Below are 17,205 nucleotides of genomic sequence, written 5' to 3'. Positions count from 1 at the left end.
GAAGGGGTAAGTGAGAGGGGAGAGGAATAAGGAGAACAGAGGGAAAGGGAGGTTAATGGGGAGAAGGGGAGGGAGAGAAGAAGGGAGGGGATTGGAGGGCAAGTATGGAAGGGGACAGGGAAAGGAGTGGGGAAGGGAGAGGTATAGAGGGGACAAATCGGTGGAGAGAGAACAGAGAGACATCTGGCCACTGCCTCACCCAGAAGTCCTAGATACAATCCACAAACCCCCTCCAATGGGATCAGAAAGAAACAACACTCATCCCTCTCACACCCACCGTCTCCAACTGGGGCTGATCTTATCATCCCACTCTTGATGTGTCTGATCCCCCATGATCCGCCCCCCCCCCCCAAGGGCCTGATGCAACCCAAACCGTGCACCCCACTGCCATGGGTCTCAAGGAGAGAGTGTGTCCCCGCCCAGACCGGCCCCTGTCCCTGGGGTGAGAGGGCACCGCTAGCACCTCACCCTGCTAGTCCGCCGAAGATATCCTTGACGTAGGAGTAGTCACCGCCTGATTTCGGGATGGTGACTCCCAGTTCGGCGTAGCAGAGCGCGCCAATGGCGGTGATGAAGCCCGTGATGATCCAGACGATCAAGGCCAGGCCGACTGAACCAGCGTTCTCCATCACGCCCTTCGGGGAGACGAAGATCCCTGAGCCAATGATGTTCCCTGTGGGGAGAGAGTGAAGGAGGCGGTCAGAGAGGTAAGTGGTGAGGGGAAAACCGAGGGATGAGAGAGTGCGTGATGGGGATGGAGAGGAGGGGTGGGGATCAGAAGGAAGGGAGGGATGAACGGCAGGGGGCAGCAAGGGAGAAGGGTGGTGAAAAGAGGATGGAAGAGTGATTAGGGAGACGAGAGTGATGGGGCAGATTGTGGAGATAGTCTCCAGTCTGTGGGATCATTCAATCTCTGCTTCAGAGAAAGGACGTTGGTTAAGTTTTCTGACCCAAGACACCCCCCCCCCCAGTTACATTGCCCCAGCCGCCAATCACGAGGTCCCTAATCACCCCTCTTTTCATTGCCCTTCTCCCATGTGGCTCCCCAGGAGAAGATTTGACCCCTCACGTCTCCCCACGTTCCCAGCAGCCCAGCAGGGTTACCCCTTCACATCCCTCTTCCCCTCCCTGCAGCCGCCGTGGGCGCCAACCCTCACCGTTCTCCTGGCAACGTTTACCCTCGCAGACATTACACACACAAAATGCTGGCGGAACTCAGCAGGGGGGGATAAACAGTTGGCGTTTCGAGCCAAAACCCTTCGTCAGAGCACGATGTTTACCCCACGTGGATTCTGCAAGAGCTCGTCTAGTCCCAGTGACGTGTGAATTCTGCAAGGGGCATTTCCAACTGCATCCACCTTGACTCTGGCCCTCAAACTATCAGTCGACCCCCTCCCCCTGCCGGCACCCGCTTTGATCGGGAACCCAGTCAAATTCTGTCTCAACCTTCCGAACCCTTCTCTCCCGGAGGTCAAGTGTCCTGACTGCTGCGGTCTGACCTCAGTCCGTCACCCGCTCAGACCTCAGGAGTGGAACGCCAGCCTCGCCTCGTTTCTTCCCCATCCTGTTCCCCGGTGCAGCTGCCACGTCCTCGGGCTCCTCGTTCCTCCTTTCTCACTTAGTGTCACATCAGCATTTCTCTCTGCATTACTACAATCACTGCAGCGCTCTGCTGGACTTTGAACAGTTGGTTTGGTGCTCATCGCCGTATTATTTGCTGTTTATTATTGCCAGTGACACTGCTCCCTCTGTCAGCTTCACCAGAACAAGGAGTTTTGTTGCACACTGGCATACGTGACAATAAACTCCTCTTCCAGCAATTTGAATGTGCAGCATTGCCAGAAGCTGCAAACACATCCCTCCCCACCATCGCCCGTAACTACATGAGGCAACATCTGTCAAAGTTCAGAGTAAATCTATTATCAAAGTACATTTATGTCACCATATGCAACCCTGAAGTTCATTTTCTACCGTGCAAACACAGCAAATAACTCAATAGAATTAATGAAAAGTGGCACACAAGACAGGGAAACAACTAACGTGCAAAGGACAACAAACTGAAAATACAAAAATAACAATAATGAATGAATCAGCAATAGATACTGAGGACATGAGATGAAGAGTTCTGGAAAGAGAGTCCATAGGTTGTGGAATCAGTTCAGAGTGGGGGTGAGTGAAGTTGTTCATGTTGGTTCAGGAGCCTGATGCTTGAGGGGTAATAACTGTTCCTGAACCTGGTGGTGTGGGTCCTGAGGCTGCTGCACCTCCTTCCTGATGGCAGCAGTGAGAAGAGAGCACGACCTGGGGGTGGAGGTCCCTGATGAAGGCTGCTGCTTTCCTGTAGAGCGCTCCGTGAGAGATCCTCACCACCCGGGCCGTGCCACCTTCTCACAGCTCCCATCGGGCAGGAGGTACAGAAGCCTGAAGTCCCACACCACCTGGTTCAGGAACAGCTGCTTCCCTTAAACCGTTCGGTCCCTGACCCAACCTGCACACCCCTAGTCACTCCCTCAGGTCAGCAACGACGCGCCCGCTCTGCACTACCATGGACACTTTCCTTGTATATTCAATCAATGCTTTTCTAATGATTGCCTGTGATGCTGCCGCGAGTGAGTTTCTCATTACGCCTGATCACACACGGGCACATCTCAATAAACCTGAGGCTGAGTGAAAATCGAATCGCTAACGATGGTGGAAGACTGAGAAGGAAAAGAGAAAGCACCAGCACTGGGCCAGGCAGCACCTGTGGAGGGAGGGAGAGCCCAGAAGCACTCAGTTGTCTAGCAGTTTGCCATTTTTCAGTGTCACATTATCTCCTGCGGTGTTGTTTGTCCCGTGGATGTAGCTGGGAGCTGAGTGGGACACCGACTGCCATAAATAAACCAGTGTTTACTTGTCCCTAACAGTGACCCGCTGCTGAGGGACGGACTGTGATAGAGAGCAGGGCCTCATCCTTCCCGCTGATTGAGCAGGGGCAGGGGTGTTGTGGTTGAACGGTGTGGGGCAAGAACACACACTCACGTGGATGTGGTGATTGCCAGATGACAGCTGAGCCTGCAGGATCGAAGCTACACATGCAATAGGGCTCAAAGGGGAAGCTGAGGCAGGAAGTAAAAGTGGGCCAGTCTGGTTCTGTGCAGTGAGGAAACAGGAGCAGCAGTCAGAGGGGGAGGAAAGGCGAGGGAGAGAGAGATAGGAGAAGTGAGAATTGAAAAGGAGATATGGGGGGCAGGGTTTAGTAGACAGAGAGAGGGAGATACAGCGGGAGGAGGGGGGAAGTGTGCAAGAGGGAGAGTTGGGGCGAGGGTTGGACTGTGGGGAGAGGATAGGGTGAAAAAGGGGGAAAGGAAAGATCAGGAGGGGAGAGGTGAGAGGGGAGGGAGTGCAAGAGGGAGAAGGGGATGACAGGTTGAAGAAAGACGGAAGAGAGATGGATGAGGCACTAAGACAGGCTAAGGGGTAAGGGCGAGGTGGAAGAGAGAGTGGGGAAGGGGATAGGCCATCGATGTGTCAGCACAAGGGAGGGGGGAAGGCACAGCTGAACTAAGGCGAGAGCAGGGAGTTGTTGCGAGGGTAATGTGGTCATGTGCTGAGTAATCTGTTCAGAGCTTGACATAATGAGATTAAAACTTATCTGAAGTGGCGTTCTGAGGGAGAACAGAGGGACTGATTCATAGAGCTCCTTTTCAGATAAACTGACAAGGGCAGGGAGGCAGGTTAATCTGACGGCCCTCACCCTCGGCAGCCCTCCTGGAGACGGGTGCGAGAGCAGAGGAATTGGGGATGGGAAGGGGGATATCTTTAGGATGAGGGTTGGTGTCAGTTCTGTGGAAGCCCCACAGTACTGGATACTTCCTCTCTCTCTCTTTCTTTCATTCCTCCATCCTGCTATCCGCTCTCTTTCCACTTTACCCCATCTCTCTCACTCTCTCCCCCCACCCCTACTTTTTCTCTCCTCCTCCCTCTCTTTACTTCAACCTTCTCTCCCTCCTTTCCTAACCCCTCTCTTCTCACTCTCCCCCGATCACCCGTCTCTCCATCTCCCTCTCTTTCTCCCTCCGTCTCCACCTCCGCTCTCTCTCACCCCATCAATCTCTTCTCTCTCTCTTCCCACCCCCACTCTATCCCTCTCTCTGTCTCTTGATAATGGGGGACCTCCCATGGTCCTTAAGGTAGAAAGAGGGCCCGTTGTGGTGAGCTGTCATCTAGGCATCCAGCATGGAAGCAGACCCCCTCAGCCCACAGACTCCATGCTGACCCCCTACCACACCGATCCGCCCGTGTGGAATTCTCCCCACACTGGGGAGGCGAGTGGGGGTATTCACAATAGCTGATTATTTCACTGATCCGCACGTCTCTGGGACGGGGGAGGGAAATGGAGAAAACCCATCGGGTCGCAGGACGAACGTGCAGATTTCACACACGCACACACTGGCAGAGGCTGGGACTGAACCGGGGTCTCTGGAGCTGCGTGTCTCTGCTCTAGTGTTTTTACCAGGAGGGTCGAGAAGGATGTGTGATGCATTCCATTCGTCCTAACGCCCCCATGGTCTCCAGCCTTGCAGAGGTTTGGGCTGTCCGTCGGGGCTGGGGACTCAACTGCTGACCCTATCCCCCAGCAAATGGTCAACAAGGCTAGGATCCATGCCAGACTCAACCGACACAGGCCTTTGGGAAGGGGGCTGCTACGTGTTCCAATTATGCCTTTATTTTAAACCCCACCCATGCTCAAACCTCCGTGTCCACATCCTGTGCCTCCCAACACACCTCACACCCTACCACCCTGCGTCTTCAATGGGCAGAAACCACACACATCCTTCATCTGAGTCTCTGACTCCAGCCCCCACCTCCCCCCAACAATTCATGCCTGGACAGCGAACCATTCCATTGTACCTTCAGGAAACCCACCCTCTGTAGCCCCTCACGCTTCTGTCTCTGAACCTCTACGTGTGTGTGCTTTTCGCTGTCTGTTTCTCTGTCGCCACCTCTTTCTTTCTCTGTCTCTCTTTTCCTTTGTGTTTCTCTTTCCATCTCTGTTGTTCTTTCTCTATCTTGTTTGTCTCCCTCTGTTTCTTTCTCCTTCTCCCCTTCCCTGGGTCTCTATGATCAAAACTGACAACGCTGGCCAATTTTGTAACCTTTTGAACTCTGCAGTCATTTAATGTTTGATCTTAATCCGGTGTGGGACATTTCTGTGCACTCAAGGGAGTATAAAAGGCATCTTGTTGGCTTTGTTCATTCAGAGAGACAACATGGGCCACTGACTTATTGTTATTGGCGCAGAGCCCCAGAATGCGGTGCGTGTGAAGCACCAGAGCAGGTCTGTGGCGCAGGCTTGAAGGCAGTGGCTTGACACCATCCCCATCCTTTGTCCATCATCCTGCCACATCTCCAGCCCTTCCCTGCTTTCCTGCAGAACACCGCGACTGAAAGCGTACTGGTGGCCCCTGTTATTACTCTTCCAAGTGAGGTGTCTGCCATCATGATGGGCCTCAGTTTACACCCAGCAAGCCACAGGCAATCAGGGTGTTCCTCTTGCCCTGGGACCCCTTTCCATTCACTTCCTCCACACACAGTCCCAGCAGACCCTACCCCTTCCCATTCAATCCCACTGCACACCACCCCTTCCCTTCCCATCCCACCACACACAATCCCAACAGACACTACCCCTTCCCTTTCAATCCCACCACACACAATCCCAACAGACACTACCCCTTCCCTTCCAATCCCACCACACACAATCCCAGCAGATCCTACTCCTTCCCATTCAATCCCACTGCACCCCACCCCTTCCCTTCCAATCCCACCACACACAATCCCAACAGACCCCACCCCTTCACATTCAATCCAACTACACACAATCCCAATAGACACTACCCCTTCTCATTCAATCCCACCACATCCCACTCCTTCCCTTCCAATCCCACCACACACAATCTCAGCAGACCCTACCCCTTCCCTTCCAATCCCACTGCACCCCACCCCTTCCTTTCCAATCCCACCACACACAATCCCAATGGGACCCTACCCCTTCCCATTCAATCCCACCACACACATTCCCAATGGGACCCTACCCCTTCCCATTCAATCCCACCACACACAATCCCAATGGGACCCTACCGCTTCCCATTCAATCCCACCACACACATTCCCAATGGGACCCTACCCCTTCCCATTCAATCCCACCACACACATTCCCAATGGGACCCTACCCCTTCCCATTCAATCCCACCACACACAATCCCAATGGGACCCTACCCCTTCCCATTCAATCCCACCACACACAATCCCAATGGGACCCTACCCCTTCCCATTCAATCCCACCACACACAATCCCAATGGGACCCTACCCCTTCCCATTCAATCCCACCACACACAATCCCAATGGGACCCTACCCCTTCCCATTCAATCCCACCACACACAATCCCAATGGGACCCTACCCCTTCCCATTCAATCCCACCACACACATTCCCAATGGGACCCTACCCCTTCCCATTCAATCCCACCACACACAATCCCAATGGGACCCTACCCCTTCCCATTCAATCCCACCACACACAATCCCAATGGGACCCTACCCCTTCCCATTCAATTCCACCACACACAATCCCAATGGGACCCCACTCTCAAGGGCTCTACATCTCATGTCTGCAATATTTATTGCTGATTTATTATTATTATTTCTTTCTTCTTGACAGTTTGCTGTCTTTTGCACACTAGTTGAATGCCCAAATTGGCGTGGTCTTTCATTGATTCTATTTTGGTTATTCTACGGACTTATTGATTATGTCCTCATGAAATTGGATCTCAGCATTATATATATGTATTTTGATAATAAATTTACTTTGAACTCGCCAGTGGACCCACATCTCCCATCCTTTCCCACAATGGCACCATATCCTTGAGGAACCATATCCTCTGTTGTGAGGAGATGGTCAAAGGTCTTTCAGTGGGCAGCAGGGTTGGGCATGGTGAGGGTGGGGGGGAGGGTCCCTAGCTGTGAACACATCCCTCCCTGCCTGCCTACGACTAAATTCAATCAACAAACAATCTAATGAGCCAAGGCTCAGACAAAAGCAGAGGGGAAGATTTAATTTACAGATAATTAGATTTTACTTCTGAAACTCATGGCTCCCTGGCCATGCTTTGGTCACCCAGGAACTGCTGATTACTGATTGACTTGCTGTCTGGAAATAGTTAATCGCTCATTGTCCTGGTGGAGTTACTCGTGTTGACGACACACCCTGCCTTTGTATAGCGCCCGTACTTCCAAAGTTCCTCACTGGAACAATTAGGCCTGAGACACAGAAACACCTTGGAGGAGCAGGATCTTTTGAAAGGAGTTTAGGATTAGTAACTCCATGGCTGGGTAGCAGCAGGCATGACAGTTGGCAGTGAGCCATCGCTTTGCTGGATTTGGGAGGCGCACAGATTGCGGAAGGGGTTAACGTAGGTTACGGGGGTGGTTGAGGGGAGGTGGAAGAGACCCCCACCCCTTCCCTTTCAATCCCACTATCCATTAGGATTGTGTGTAGTGTGAGTAGGGACAACAGGACATGCGTATAGGTACCACAGGGAGCTCACCTCAAACCCTTGCTGCCCCTTGACATCTGTGCTGTCAGTCCCTCCGTGTCCCAACGGGTCCTTTGGGGTGGGAATCGGTCAGAAATGGGACCACCAACAACACCCCCCCCGCCCCCCGTGGCAACACCCTCCTCCCCATTCCGTCACCTTGCCACTGCCGAACCTCCCGCCACCCTCATCTCTCACCCCAACCCTCCTCCTCAAGCTCTCAACTCTCCCACTGCCTGCCCCTCTCTCCCCTTCCCCTACCTTCACCCCCAGTGTCAAACCCCTGCCCCCTTCACACCCAGTGACTGGTGCCCCCCCTCCATGTCTCCCCCAACCCCAGCTGTGACCCCATCCTCCCAGTCACTGCACTTCCTCTCGCAGAGGCCCCATGGGGACCTGGGGAAGTTGGGTACCCTACTGTGGATGGTGGTGGGCTGGTATGAGGGGAGAGGGGGTTGGGAGGATTGGAAGGGGGTCTAACCTTGGTCACACACAGGCAAACACAGTGACTTTCATCACCCCCCACCTACTCCCGCTACACACTGCATTCGGGTATTGAACCCCTCGGTTGTGGTGGGTCAACAGTGGTGTCACTTACCAACAATGATCCCACAGGCACTGATCAGTCCGATCTCTTTCTTCAGAGAAACACCGCCTTCCTCCTTCTTCCCGCTGCCCGGCAACTTGTCCATGGACCCCTTGCTGGCCGGGGGCAGGTTTCGCTGTCGGCTCCCCTCAGTCATCTTGCCCGCCAGGAGTTAGTCCAGTCTGTGGAGAAGGGGACGGATGGACGAAGACTCGGAGGTTAACAGTGAAAACTCACAACCTGAGCAAGTCTGAAAGCAGCTTGAAGGGGGTGGAAAAAGCAGTCGTGGTCGGTGGCTAGACAGCACAAGTCAAATCAAAGTCCAGGGGGCAAAAAAAAAAACGGTCCAACTCCAAGACAGCCAGCCGCGATCTCAGACGTTCTTCACCTCTACCTCGGACAGGGAGCAAACGGCAACAGATGGGAAGTAGATGGCGTGGAGGTCGAGAGAGAGAGGTCAGACATCAAAGAGGAAACGGGAGCGGGCTGGTGGGAGAGCGTTCAAAATACTTAACAAGTTTTCTCTCCCTCCTCCTCACTACCTACTCCCAACCTGGTTCTGCTGAAGGACAGACTGATCAACTGGTACGGCAGAGATCAGAACCTGCTGAGTGTCCTTGTACTGGGAGCAGTTAGAGCGTGTGCTTATGCAGTCCAGATTTGCTATTCTCTCTGAGGTGATTACTGTTCCAATCTCTTATATCTGTTTCTCTCTCTCTACCACCCCCCTACCTTTCCCTTCTATATTTACATCACCAGTAGCTCCTCCCAGCTTCAGAAGCCTGACCTTATCGCTGAGGGGGTTGGAATTGGGGAGGGACAGAGAGAGACAGAGACAGACTGAGAGAGAGAGAGAGAGTGAGCAGAGTGACAGAGACAGAGAGAGACAGAGAGAAACAGAGAGAGAGACAGACAGAGACAGAGATAGAGACTGGGACTCAGAGAAAGAGAGAGAGCGAGGGAGGGAGAGAGATAGAGACAGAGACTTAGACAGAGAGAGAGGGAGGGGGGAAGGAGAGACAGGGGAGAGAGAGAGAGACAGAGAGAGAGAGGGAGAGAGCGGAGGGGGTGAAAATGTAGCTGCAAAGGAAAAACACCACACAGGCATGCAGAAGGCAAGCATAAACATACATTGCTAGTGTCCAACGCACGGAGACTGAATTAAGATTAGAGCAAGTTTACAAGAGCAGCCTGCACCTTCAATGCAGCATTAGAAACAGAGAAGTCCTTGGCCAGCTGGAGATGGGGCGGGGGGGGGGGGTGTTTGCTGGCTCTCAGCTCTCAGCTCTCAGCCCCGCTGACTCACGCCTGGCAGAATAACGCACACAGCAGAATAACACCAAGGCAGAAGGAGCTGACTCAGGATCTGCCTTGTAAACACTCTACCTTTTCCCCACCAAGACAGATTGCACAATGCCGATTTCAGCCTGGCCCGATTTCCTGGGATGGTGTTTGTGTTACTGAGCTAAAAGCAGTTCACTCGGTGAGATGGTGGATGCACAAATGCACTGGGTCCTCAACGGTGGGTTAGAGACGGGGAGAGAGAGAGTGAATATGTGTGAAAGAGTGTTAGTGTTTGAGAGCGTGCGTGTGTGTGTGTGTGAGCGTGTGTGTGTGTGTAAGAGGGCATGTGTGAGTGTTTGTGGGTAAGAGAACATGTGTGTGAAAGTGTGTACAAGTGAGCTTGTGTGAGTGTGAAAGTGTTTGAGAGAGTGTGTGTGAAAGAACGTGTGTTTGACTATGTGTGTGAGTGTGTATGTGTGTGTGAGAGAGTGTGTGTGTGTGTGTGAGAGCGTGTGTGAGTGTATGTGAGAGAGCGTGTGTGAGTGTGTATGTGTGTGTGAGAGAGTGTGTGTGTGTGTGTGTGAGAGAGCGTGTGTGAGTGTGTGTGAGAGAGCGTGTGTGAGTGTGTATGTGTGTGTGAGAGAGTGTGTGTGTGTGTGTGTGTGAGAGCGTGTGTGAGTGTGTGTGAGAGAGCGTGTGTGAGTGTGTATGTGTGTGTGAGACAGCGTGTGTGAGTGTGTGTGTGAGGAAGAGTTTGAGAGACAATGTGAGAGTGGCAGCTCAACATTGAAAGTAAATATCAAAGTACAAACAGGTTATGTCATATATAACCTTGAGATTAATTTTTGCAGGAACAAAATTCAATAAAATTTATGAAAAGCTATAGACGTAGACTGGTAGGCAACCAATGTGTAAGAGAAAACAAACTATATAAGCTGAAATAACTGAGCACACAACTGGTGAAGAGTCCGCGAGAGTGAGTGGGTATGTTGCAGAATCAGTTCATAGCGGTGAATGAATTTATCCGCGCCAGCTCAGGAGTCTGACGGCTGAAGGGTAATAACCTGGTGGTGTAGGACCTGAAGCTTTTGTCTATCTTGCCCAATCATAGTAGCGAGAAGAGAGAGTGACCTGGATGGTGGTGGTGGGTCTTTGATGAAGGGTGCTGTTTTCTTGTGCCAATAGATGTATTCGCTGGTGGGGAGGGTTTTGCCCTTGGCGGACTGGGCTGTATCCACCACTTTCTGTAGACTTCTCCGTTCCTGGGCACTGGTGCTTCCGTGCCAGGCCATGGAGCAACCGGTTACAATAGTGTAAGTGTGTGTGTGGGAGAGAAAATCAGACAGAGTGTGAGGGGGGCACGGTGTGAGAGACTGTAGGTGCATATTAACATATTACTGCTAGACTTTCTAATGCATCGTGACTTTATGTCTTGCACTTTACTTCTGCTACCAAAAAACAAATTTAATGTCACATTTACAACAGTGATAATGCACCTGATTCTGAGTGTGCTTGTGTATTCGAGTGTGTTACGTGCTTTAGATAGAGTGAGTGTGTATTTTTGTGTGTGTGTGTGTGTGTCTGATAGAGTGTGCACATGTATATGTGTCAGAGCAGATTCTGGACAGCGGTGCACTAGCAAAACATTAACTTTAGCTGCCAATCTTCAGATCTGAATATGGACTGTAGATTAAATTTAAAATGCAGCTCTGCACAATAACTATGAACCATAGTTATTGGAAGACCAGACAATGCTGATTTAATATCCATTTCTGATTTTTTGAAGGATGGGTGCAAAGAAGGAAATGTGAAAGTTATACTTGATCTTTAGCATATAAAAGTCATGTAATATTGGGTCGAGCAGACCTATTCCTCCGAAAGGGTTTCAATATGATGTGTGCTGTGTCTCCTTTTGTCCAGTAAAAGATTGCTTCACATCTACCAGCAGCATCTGTCTGGTGACTAAGACAGTGTGCGTGCAGAGGGACAACTTACCAAAGGTTATCAAGCTCAAACCTGTCCTGCCATTTGGGACAATTGAGGCTGATCTGCCTTAGACCCCATCTTTTCTTCGAATAATCCAACTTCCATCACCCTCAGAGGCAGAGAGCTCCAGAGATCCACCACCCTCTGAGGGAAGACATTACTACGCACCTCACAGTTAAACGACCAACCCCTTATTTTGCAACTACGTTCCCTTGTTTGGGACTCCCCCACTAGTGGAGACATCTCTGCATCCAACTGTGCGGGACCTTGTGTGTTTGAATAATGCCGCCTGTCACTTTTCTGAACTCCAAGGAACTCAAACCCAAACTGTCTTGCCCCTCTTGGTACCTCACATTTTCAGCCAGTCCCAGGGATCTTCAATTACCCTCTCCCACCACATATTAAGAGTCTGTCTCCTTTGGTCTTACCAAAGACTCCAGCAGATTTCTACACATGTACCGAGGAGGGGTACAGATGGGTGGCAGAGTGGAGATACATCTCTACCAAAGCAGATTTAAGGCACTCCTTCCCTCTGCTAGCCTTGCAGGGCACCCTTGGGCGAGGTGTAGCCCCATGAAGCCGTGGGAGCAGCTGGTAGATATCACAGGTCCTGGGTATGCGACCAGTGACGCCAGGCAGACAACCCCTGAAGAGTGCTGATAATGGCCGGTGGTCACCCATCTTGTAAAGACACTGCCCAGGGGAAGACAAAGGCGAACCACTTCTGTAGAGGAATTTGCCAAGAGCAATCAAGGTCATGGAAAGAGCTATGGCACGGCACATAATGAACAAATGAACCGTGGAGAGCATCACTGCCTGTTATGGAGTTTCCAATTCACGGAATCACAAGGGAATGAAGAAGATCGTAGACTCGGCAAGCTCCATCATGCCACAACCCTCCGCACCATCATGGTAATCTTCAAAAGGCGATGCCTCAAGAAGGCAGAATCTGTCACTCAGGAGCCTCTCCATCTGGGACATGCCTTCTCATTACTATCGTCGAGGAGGAGGTACAGGAGCCCGCTCAGAGTTTTAAACCAGCTTCTTCCCTTTCGCCATCGGACTTCCGAATGGTCCATGGGCCCATGGGAACGACCTCACTATTCCACTTCAGCACAATTTATTTTTTAATGTAACAGTAACATTGCAGTGACCCAGGCTCTGGCACACAACCGCGACAGACTGGTGCAAAGCCTGTCACGATGACTTCACCAGGAGTTAAGGGCACAAGGCAAGGCAAGGAAAGGCAAGTAGCTTTTTGATGTCCTGCACTGCAGCCACAAGAAGCGATTTCATGGAATATCTGGGCGGTAATAAACGTGTTTCTGATTCATTCGTGGCCAGTGAGGAAGGGAGCTCCAGATACCTGAGAGAAAGACTTTCCCATTTAAAATGGGTCACTGCCTCGACAGCTGAGAAACCACTCCTGCCATCCAGCCACCACCGGCCCAGGGTGTTAATTGTACTGAATTATTAAATGGGGAGGGGCCAGATGGGCCAACTCATTGGCTGGGTGGGATACCGCAGTTAATCAGTTTGCACTTTGTGAGACTGTGTTTTGCAAAGGGAAGAGATCGCTAAAGCCTTTTGACTTCCCTGCTCACCGAAGGGCAACATTTTTTAAAAGTTGTCAATTGTACTGAAGGGACAGCTTTTCAAATCCACTGAGTTTGGGAAAGAAATCGCAGGTTAACGAGAAAGGGGATTTCTTCAATGGAACTGAGTTAATTTTACTTACTTACAGATTCAGCGCTACTCTTCTAAAATATTACTTGTTTTTTTATGCATTATCTGTTTGTGTGCAGGTTTCACTGATACTGCTGTCTTTTTGTATTTATTGTGAATGCCTGCAAGGACAGGAATCTCAGGGTGATACATGGTGATATACGTGCACTTTTCCTCCAAGAGGACTACAATCTTGTCGATGGGTTTGGAGGCTTGTGTGCCTCAATGACCTGGAGAGCCATGTTGGCTGGAGTCAGGGCCTTCTGCTTTGGATCTTGGTCGAGTCACCCATGCCTAACAGGTCAAAGGGTAGAGGCCAGACTAAGAGGGGTCCACTGCTCCTCCAGGTTTAGGGGTTCAGCTCAGGGCTAACAACCCTGACCGGTCAAGCAAAACGGTTACAGAAACAATGAAGAATCCTTCTACATCTGTGTGACGGTATTCCTGAGTCTCCACCCGGGACTTGCGTGGCTGACAGCAGTGAAAGCCGAGAGGAAGCTATCGGCACGACGAAGGAAACCCTGACACCGCCAGAGATGGAGGACCTTCATTGCTGCCCTGAACGCCAGTGGTGAAACGGGCAGTAGGCATGTGTACTCTGATAATAAAGTTTCTTTGAACTAATCCAATTTACCTGCACTAGCATCGTATCTACACACTGCCAAGTGTCTGTTCAAACATCTCTAAGATGCACGCTTTGATCTGGTTCCACCAGTTCTTCTTGGAGCACATCCCAGATATCACCCCCTCTGTGCAAAAGAGAACCCTTCCCCTCAAAATCTCACCTTATTTTTGATACCCCAATGAGGGGAAAGGGTGAAGGGAGGTGTGAGGTGCTCCTTCCCTCCACTAGCCTGCAGGTTTCCTTTGGGTAAGGTGTAGCACCTGCCCCCCAATCAGGGTCACACGAAGCCATGGGAACAGATGGTGGATGGTCGTATGAGCAGACGGTGCATGTCACAAGTTCCTTATTATGTGACCACTGACGCCAGGCAGACAATCTCTGAAGAGCCTTGATAGTGGCTGGGGGGGGGGGGGGGGGGGCACCCATCTTGTAAAGACACAGCCCAGAGTGAAAAATTTGTCAAGAACTTTCATGGTGATGGATGAGACTGTGATTGCCCACGTCATACGACGCTGCACATGAAGGGAAAAAGATTCTGACTATCTACCTTATCAATATCCCTCAGCACGCTGCCTCCTTCACTTGAGGGAAAATAGTCCCTACCAATCCTCTCCCCATAACTAAAGTCCTCAAATCCATGGAATTCCTCGGCAGCGTCTCCAAGCCAATGTGGTGGCCAGAGCTGTACGCAGTGCTCCGAGTGCGGCCTAACTAGTGTTTTGTAGGGGGAATACATACTGAGAAAGTGTTAGAAGCAGTGAAACCACTTATTAGATGGGATATTTGAACAATCTGTTGGAGCTTAATGGACTATTACAGAGGGACTTGTTAGTGAGAGAGAGGGAGTCCGTGGCTTACTGAACTCTTGGGTAAGCAATAGTTTTTGTTGCCTGCAGATCGTGGTCTCTCCTTGGTGGCTGGTGGATGCTGAAATGGGTGGGGGAGCGGGAGGGTTTTTGCTTTGTTGCTGCTTGTGTGGGGGGGGAGGTGGGAGAGGGGGCTTTGGGGTACTGACATTTTTCTGTTGTTCATTCTTTTGGGGTTCTCCTTTTCCCCTCTCGCTGCTCCCTTCCCACCTCTGATCTCAACAAAACAGGAACAAAGGGGAGCCCTCAAGCCTGCCCTGCCCTGGTGTTCAATATGACTATGGCTGATCTGCCCCAAGGCTCGTTCACTCATCCACGCCAGGCCTCAGCATCCCGATCTTTCCCTTTTTAAACACCGGCTTCCACCGATCCCCAGGGCAGAGAATTCCAAGATCCAGTACCCTCTGCGAGGAGAGGTGCCTCCTCCCTGCAATTTTAAACGACCAGACCCTATCCTCGTGAGTCTAACCTCTCGTTTGATGCTCTCTGGCTGGTGGAAACATATCTCTCTTGTTGCATCTCCTCAGGATCTGGTATGTTTAGTGCGGTGAAACCAGCCTCCCCTCCACGGACTCTAACTACACTTCTGCCTCAGTAAAGCAGCCAGCTTAATCAGAGACCCCCTCCCACCACAGACATTCTCTCTCCTGCTCTCCCACTGGGCAGAAGGTACAGAAGCCTGAATGAACACGCCACCAGGCTCACCCTTGCCTTAGCTTGTTCCTACCTGTGTAACAATCTGACCTGTATGGACAGTCTGCGACAAACCTTTCACCGTGTCTCAGTGCAGGTGCGAATAAGAAACCCATTCCAATACTCCTGGTCCAGTCTGATGTAACAGCAAACAGTGAGAAACTCACCACTGCTTGAGAAAGATTCTCCTAAATCTACCCACATCAGGAGAAGCACGCTATCTAACGTGTATATGTCTCTGGCTGCTCACCGCTCAGCCTCCTTCGCTTCCGAGCAAGCAGTCCCAGCCTGCCCCCCGTAACAGAAGTCTCCGTCCTGGTGAATACCCTCAGTACTCTCGTCCTACCCTCCATCGCCAACCTCAGTCACTGCAGCTCCCTCCACCACCTCCCTCTCTCCCCATCCCACTCCCCCTCAGTAGCCTGGTAATCACGTGGGCTGAGTCTGCAGATGGAAGAACACGGCCCGCAGGTCCCCCTCCCCTCTCCTGACTGGAAGGTACATTTAGACGGCTTTTACAAAACTAAGTCACAGAAATCTCTAGCCGATGGTGACTCGGGAACACCTCCCCCATGAGGACTGGGATGGATCGACGAAGGGTTCCGGCCCGAAACATCGACTCATCGTTTCCACGGATGCTGCCCGACCTGCTGCATTCCTCCAGCGTGTTGTGAGTGTTCCTCCCTGTTCTTGACAGGGGAGTTTTTAGGGGTGACAGTGACAGACAACCAGTGAATAATTCCGGGTGGCCATTCGGCCCATTGAGTCAGAGCTGGCTCAGAACAATCTCAGGCCCCAGATAACTCCGCAACTGTGTGTGTGTGTGTGTGTGTGTGTGTGTGTGTGTGTGTGTGTGTCTGTGTGTGTGTGTGAGAGAGAGAGAGTGTGTGTGTGTGAGAGTGTGTTTATGTGTGTGTGGGGGTGAAATCTGACATTTCACACCGGCTGATTAATCCACCAACTCAGGATGTGGAAGAAAACCAGAATGTCCGGGGAAAACCAGAGTCTCAGGAAGAGAGCGAAGGCTGTGTCCAGACCGTGACACAAACACACACACATGCTCAGACACACACTCACAGACTCTCACTCACACACACACATGCATTCTGTCTCTCTCTCTCACACACTGCCTTTCTCTCTCACACACAAGCATACTCTCTGTCTTTCTCTCTCACACACACTCTGTCTTTCTCTATCTCTCACACACTCTGTCTTTCTCTCTCACACACACTGTCTTTCTCTCTCTCTCACACACACTCTCTGCCTTTCTCTCTCACACACAAGCATACTCTCTGTCTTTCTCTCTCACACACACTCTGTCTTTCTCTCTCACACACACTCTGTCTTTCTCTATCTCTCACACACTGTCTTTCTCTCTCTCTCACACACACACACTCTCTGCCTTTCTCTCTCACACACAAGCATACTCTCTCTCTCACACACACACACACTCTGTCTTTCTCTCTCTCACACACACACACTGTCTTTCTCTCTCTCACACACACACTCTCTGCCTTTCTCTCTCACACACAAGCATACTCTCTGTCTTTCTCTCTCACACACACTCTCTGTCTTTCTCTATCTCTCACACTCTCTGTCTTTCTCTCTCACACACACTCTCTGTCTTTCTCTATCTCTCACACACTCTCTGTCTTTCTCTATCTCTCACACACTCTCTGTCTTTCTCTCTCTCTCACACACACACTCTGCCTTTCTCTCTCACACACAAGCATACTCTCTCTCTCTCTCAACACACACACACTCTGTCTTTCTCTCACACACACACTCTCTGTCTTTCTCTCTCTCACACACACACACACTCTCTGTCTTTCTCTCTCTCTCACACACACACTCTGTCTTTCTCTC

General features: G+C 51.2%; 1 protein-coding gene across 1 annotated transcript in view; it reads right to left on the bottom strand.

Moving 5' to 3' along the window:
* LOC140193682 (large neutral amino acids transporter small subunit 2-like) overlaps positions 1–9,176 on the bottom strand; it is a gene marked incomplete at its 3' end in the record, with an annotated part of 42,236 nt that extends 33,060 nt beyond the window's left edge. Inside the window, 2 exon segments of the mRNA XM_072250844.1 lie at positions 469–673; positions 8,173–9,176. Coding sequence (XP_072106945.1) covers positions 469–673; positions 8,173–8,317 — 350 coding nt within the window.
* Between the last annotated feature and the right edge of the window lie 8,029 nt (positions 9,177–17,205).

This window comes from Mobula birostris, unplaced genomic scaffold (genome assembly GCF_030028105.1).
Source record: "Mobula birostris isolate sMobBir1 unplaced genomic scaffold, sMobBir1.hap1 scaffold_705, whole genome shotgun sequence".
Taxonomy (NCBI): Eukaryota; Metazoa; Chordata; class Chondrichthyes; order Myliobatiformes; family Myliobatidae; genus Mobula; species Mobula birostris.
The sequence above is the reverse complement of the archived record's forward strand: the minus strand, read 5'-3'. Positions and strand labels throughout refer to the sequence as shown.